The 4,928-nt window shown below is 34.7% G+C and overlaps 1 protein-coding gene across 1 annotated transcript in view; it reads right to left on the minus strand.

Moving 5' to 3' along the window:
* LOC105626179 (organic cation transporter protein) overlaps nucleotides 1-4,928 on the minus strand; it is a 19,929-nt gene that overhangs the window by 7,551 nt on the left and 7,450 nt on the right. The window contains exons 2-3 of the mRNA XM_012207489.1: nucleotides 3,772-3,955; nucleotides 2,395-2,653 (exon numbers count right to left, since the gene is read on the minus strand). Of these exons, the coding sequence (XP_012062879.1) occupies nucleotides 2,395-2,653; nucleotides 3,772-3,955 (443 nt within the window). The remainder of the gene's footprint in view (nucleotides 1-2,394; nucleotides 2,654-3,771; nucleotides 3,956-4,928) is intronic.

The raw sequence follows: 4,928 nt of genomic DNA on the forward strand, positions 1-4,928 counted from the left end.
GTCATTGCTTGTCACGTTTTGTCGATTCTGAATCTTCGCTTCTCTCTCTCTCTCTCTCTCTCTCTCTCTCTCTCTCTCTTCAACACTCGAATGTGTATTTATCTCGTTTTAATTACAAAAATTTTGATGGATTTCAAGCAATGCAAGCAGATTTGTGTTAAATGATTTTACGATTTTACGATTTCTGTAATAATAGCTTGCAGTTACGAAATTCCGCGAGGAATTCGATGGAAATACGAATTGAGCGATTTTACAATCTCCTTCGTCCTTCAAAGCAAATTGATCAAATTCCTCGTAACGAATAATTTCACGAAAGACAAATCAATGAGATGTGATCGACTTGTCAATTTATACTCTTTTACGAGCAGGAAATAGCATTTTACGATACGTGTTTCTGACATTAGCCACGCTTCCACCGACGAGATCGGCGAAACGGAACTAGCAAAACTCGCCACGATGAGTGCAATAACCGTGACTTCATGAGTCAAACCGGGCGAGCTTGACCTGGTAGCTGAATCCGGCGATCGTAATCGGCCATGACTCGACAGTCGCTCGAAGACTCGATTCGGGCAGACCGATAATCACTCGCGGGCCAGATTACCGGTCTATCGCCAAGGCTAAGCAGCGATAATCGGGTGCGGATGATTGTGCAAGAAGAGACGAGATATGCAGAGGAGATATCTTATCTCCTTTTTCGCGGCGCAATCATATTAAGATGGATAAAGATATACACACAATTGTCCGCAAATCAGTCTGCGTACCAGAACTCTTGTGAAGATGTTTTAATGACGATTTAATCGACTTAATTGCAATTGCGATGAAATAACGACGATTGTAACGCGATAACTGACGGGGTTAAGGTTGACGTAACGGTTTGATGAATACAAGGAGATGCGTTTTTAGCGCATGGCATTGTTTCACGTTGTTTGAAATTGGGATAATCATGCACGTGAGAAGTTTGTCTATGAAAAGGAACACGTTTCTCGTTAACAGCTAATAATAAACTGAAGTGGAAAGGAAAGCTGATTTTAAAAACTGATCACGATCACGATTCCGGTCTGGAATTCCACAGAACCTGTTTGACGGCAATGCAACAAAGAATTAATTACAGTAGCTATAAAGATCTAATTGTAAGCTTCAATAGACGGCGAGAGTTATTATTAAAGGCGAAGCGATTTCATTGTGTCTCAACAGAAATTACGTAAATAATTGCGTAAAATATTGCAAATAAATATTAATTTATTAGTCCTTAATTAATATATTAATTCTTTAAAAGAAATCGTTGAATTTAGCAATCTTGATTTTTTGTCGATAAAATGTTATTGTATATTTGATATTGTATAATATATTATATTATTATCGTTTGGAGGCTACATTATATACTATATATTAATATATTTCCTTCTAAATAATTCAAAACAAACACTCTTGAGCCTCTAGATTGTTTATTTTGAATTATTTAAAAGAGCCATTAATATAACTGTACAAAATAATTGTATAATAATATTTAATGCCGTCTATTGTAGAGTTCATTACTTAATCAGCAGAAAATATTTTTTAAACGTTTTCCAAACGTTTATTTCTCATTAATTTTACTTTTTTTACGAGTCCTTTTCAAAATTACATTAATTTAAAGTTTATTTAATATTTATTATATTACATTAATTGTTCATTTGAAATAAAGGTTTGGAAAAATATTTTTTAAACGTTTACTCAACGTTTATTAAATATTTATTTTGCATTTATTATTCATTTGAAATAATGGTTCGAAAAAAACATTTTTGAAATGTTAATTTAACATTTATTAAGCATTTATTTCACATTAATTATTTATTTCAAATTATGGTTTGAAGTAACATTTTTTTAAACGTGAATACATTTTAGGAGAGGCTCAATATAGCCAGACGATCAACAATATATTATGCAGTATCAAATGTGTAATATTATTTTGACGAAAAATTAAGACTTTTCCCTTTTTTTTATTAGCCTTAAACTGTGCGTCACGTACATATCTTGCCGCAACGCGTGCGGTTCTTCGACTTCCGAAATCGCATAAAAGGAATAGCTTATCATCAACGAGGAAGCAATTATTACATCGGAAGAAAAGGAAGTCTCATGATTAACGCGCGATAAATTGAAAAGACGCAATAGGGATTTACGAAATGATTGAATTCTATATAAATGCAAGTTCTCGTTTCTAGAAGAACGGAATATAATACAAAGCTACATTGGTCTACAATGAGTAATAACAGTAATGGATTAAAGAGTAGGTATCGATCGATTATAGTTGATGCTCACATTCAACTATGATTGGTTTCCTCGTCTACTCATTAATTCATTACTGCTATTGCCTATTGTAGACCACGTGGAAGGAAATCCACAACACATACGTACCTAGTATGTACATCATGGTGAAACAATTGTCGAAAGCGAAGCCGACGAAGAATCGGCACAGCGCGAACTCCCAGAAACTTCCAGCCAAAACAGTCGCAACGCCCGCCAGAAAACCGGTGACATTGGCACCGACCAGCGCCGGTATTCTGCCATATCTGTCGGCGATCCATCCGAAGATCAGGCCGCCGAAGATCGCGCCGATGAAGAAAACGCTCTGGGCGGTCGTCGGTAGCGCACTGTGCTCGCATACCCATCCCAACTGTAATAAAAATGAGAATTGAAGATGGAATATAATTTATTTCTCGATATCGATTCACGAATGTGAATTCATCGAAAGTGAAGTCTGTGTCAATCGCGATTAAACAAACGCTGTAAAGCAGAGATCGGTAAACTGAAGACGTTTATTTTTGTAATTATTATATTATTATTAACGTAATTATAACATAATAATGCAATAATAATTATATATTAATATCTAATAACATAATATATAATAACATAATATAATAATATAATGACATAATAATAATAATTATTTTATATTATATTATTATATTTGAACATCGTAAATAAAAAAAAAATTTATATTTTCCTTCTTGTTATATAATATCCTCAATTTTATTTCCTAATCGGCAAAACCTAAAATACTTGTCTACACTTAAACTACTTAAAGGATAAGATTTCCCGATGGCTCTCATTATAGCTCATTTCCATGCTAAGAAGAAGGTGATACGAAGGTCGACGCAGGTGGAACTGGGAATGTCTTTTGGAAGACAAAGGCTTCCGAATCTGCTCAGCAGTACAATCCAGTTTCTAGATGACGCAGGAATTCAACGAGCATGAGGAGGTTGCTCAATACCGCGGCGCAATCGCGAGTGTAAAATGTATTGCTCTTTGCGTACTCTCGACTCGTCCTTGTCGCGCAAGTACACGTGGTGCGAGTTCGCGTGACAACACGGCATAAACATCGGTTGCACACCGGTATGCATGCCAAGTATATACGACTGTCTTTCGGCTGTCGAGTGGCGAGTGTGGTCGTTACGTTGGATACGTATACTCCATAACTCACCATTCGCTCATTACCCACGTGCTACACTCGAGCCACCTTGAGACATCTAAATAGTGCTGCGAATGCTTATAATGAACAAATCATCGTTCACAGAGAGAAGAGCATCGTTCCTCCGGTGATTCCAATTAATTTTCGTTCTCCAATCCTTTCTTTTGTCCATCTTAAAGTTTAGTTGCAAACGATTGTAATTGTAAGAATTGAGTAAATTGACCAATTACAGTCGAATATGAGAAGAGTACCGATTGTGATTGATCAAATTCTTATAACTACCACTTATAACTATGCTTTTACAGTAGAATGGGCTTTACCTCAGTCGCCACGGTCTCGTAGGGAATGTCAGTAAAATTGAACTCCCAACCCTGCGAGCAACCCTTCGTTGGCCAGCTCGGATTCGCCTCTTTGATCCCGTTTAACAGAACTTCCGTATAATTCACGTCGTACATGCTGCACTTGGAATAACCATCCTCCCCAACTGGTATCGCCAGGGCGATTCTGAAAAATGACAAAATAAAAATATCCATCCTTATCACAGGCAGAAATTAACACAAATGTGGGAGGGTCTGATAAGACGACTGATATAATAATAAGACGTTCCTGTAAATGTCAAGCGTTGACCTAATAAAATGTCAGTAGCAGGAGAGACTGTATCTTACGGGAAATCGAAAACGATTATAAGCCGATAATTTAGATTGCGTATAAAGGTCTCCAATTATCGAGTGCGTGCTAATAACGCACGCAATCTGACCTTTGGGTAAGCGTTATATGAACGAGCGAATCGACATCGATTGCAATGCATGTACATTTTTTATCCTTGATAGATGTACGTTCGCGTGAGAACGTCTCTCTAACATTCTGCACGAGTTAGTAACTGGCTGAGCAAAAATATTAAAGTTATGACATTGGATCGTAAATCTGCGAATATATGTGTATGTGCACATCTTTTCTTCTCTTTCAGAAAAAAAATTGCATGCTTAAAGTCATTCCGTTTTAAAGTATTCTAACTGGAAGCACCTGAAATAGTTTTCTGATATTATAAGGTGTTAAAAATATAAAACAATTTTTCTTGCAAATCTTTTATGATAAGATATCCGATAAATGTCAATTTTTGTGCCATTTAAAGTTATTTTTAGCTTTTAGAAAAATATTGGAATATTAATGGTTTTTCAATAATCGATTATGAAAACTGCTTCGAATTTTAAGCAAATTAAGCTTTAAGATTAAATAATGAATAAATAATACAATCACAATTGCTTTGAGGTAAGTCTTTGTATAAAATTTTAATTGAAAGCTTAATATTATTTAATATCCAAACGGTTAATATTAATATATAAAATATATTAATAAATAAAAAGATTTAAATACAGATATTTACTGTATACAGATATAATATATATATATATACATATATATATGTGTATATATATATATATATATTTTATTTATTATGTGTATATATATATATATA

The sequence above is a fragment of the Atta cephalotes genome, assembly GCF_000143395.1.
Source record: "Atta cephalotes unplaced genomic scaffold scaffold00004, whole genome shotgun sequence".
Lineage (NCBI taxonomy): Eukaryota > Metazoa > Arthropoda > Insecta > Hymenoptera > Formicidae > Atta > Atta cephalotes.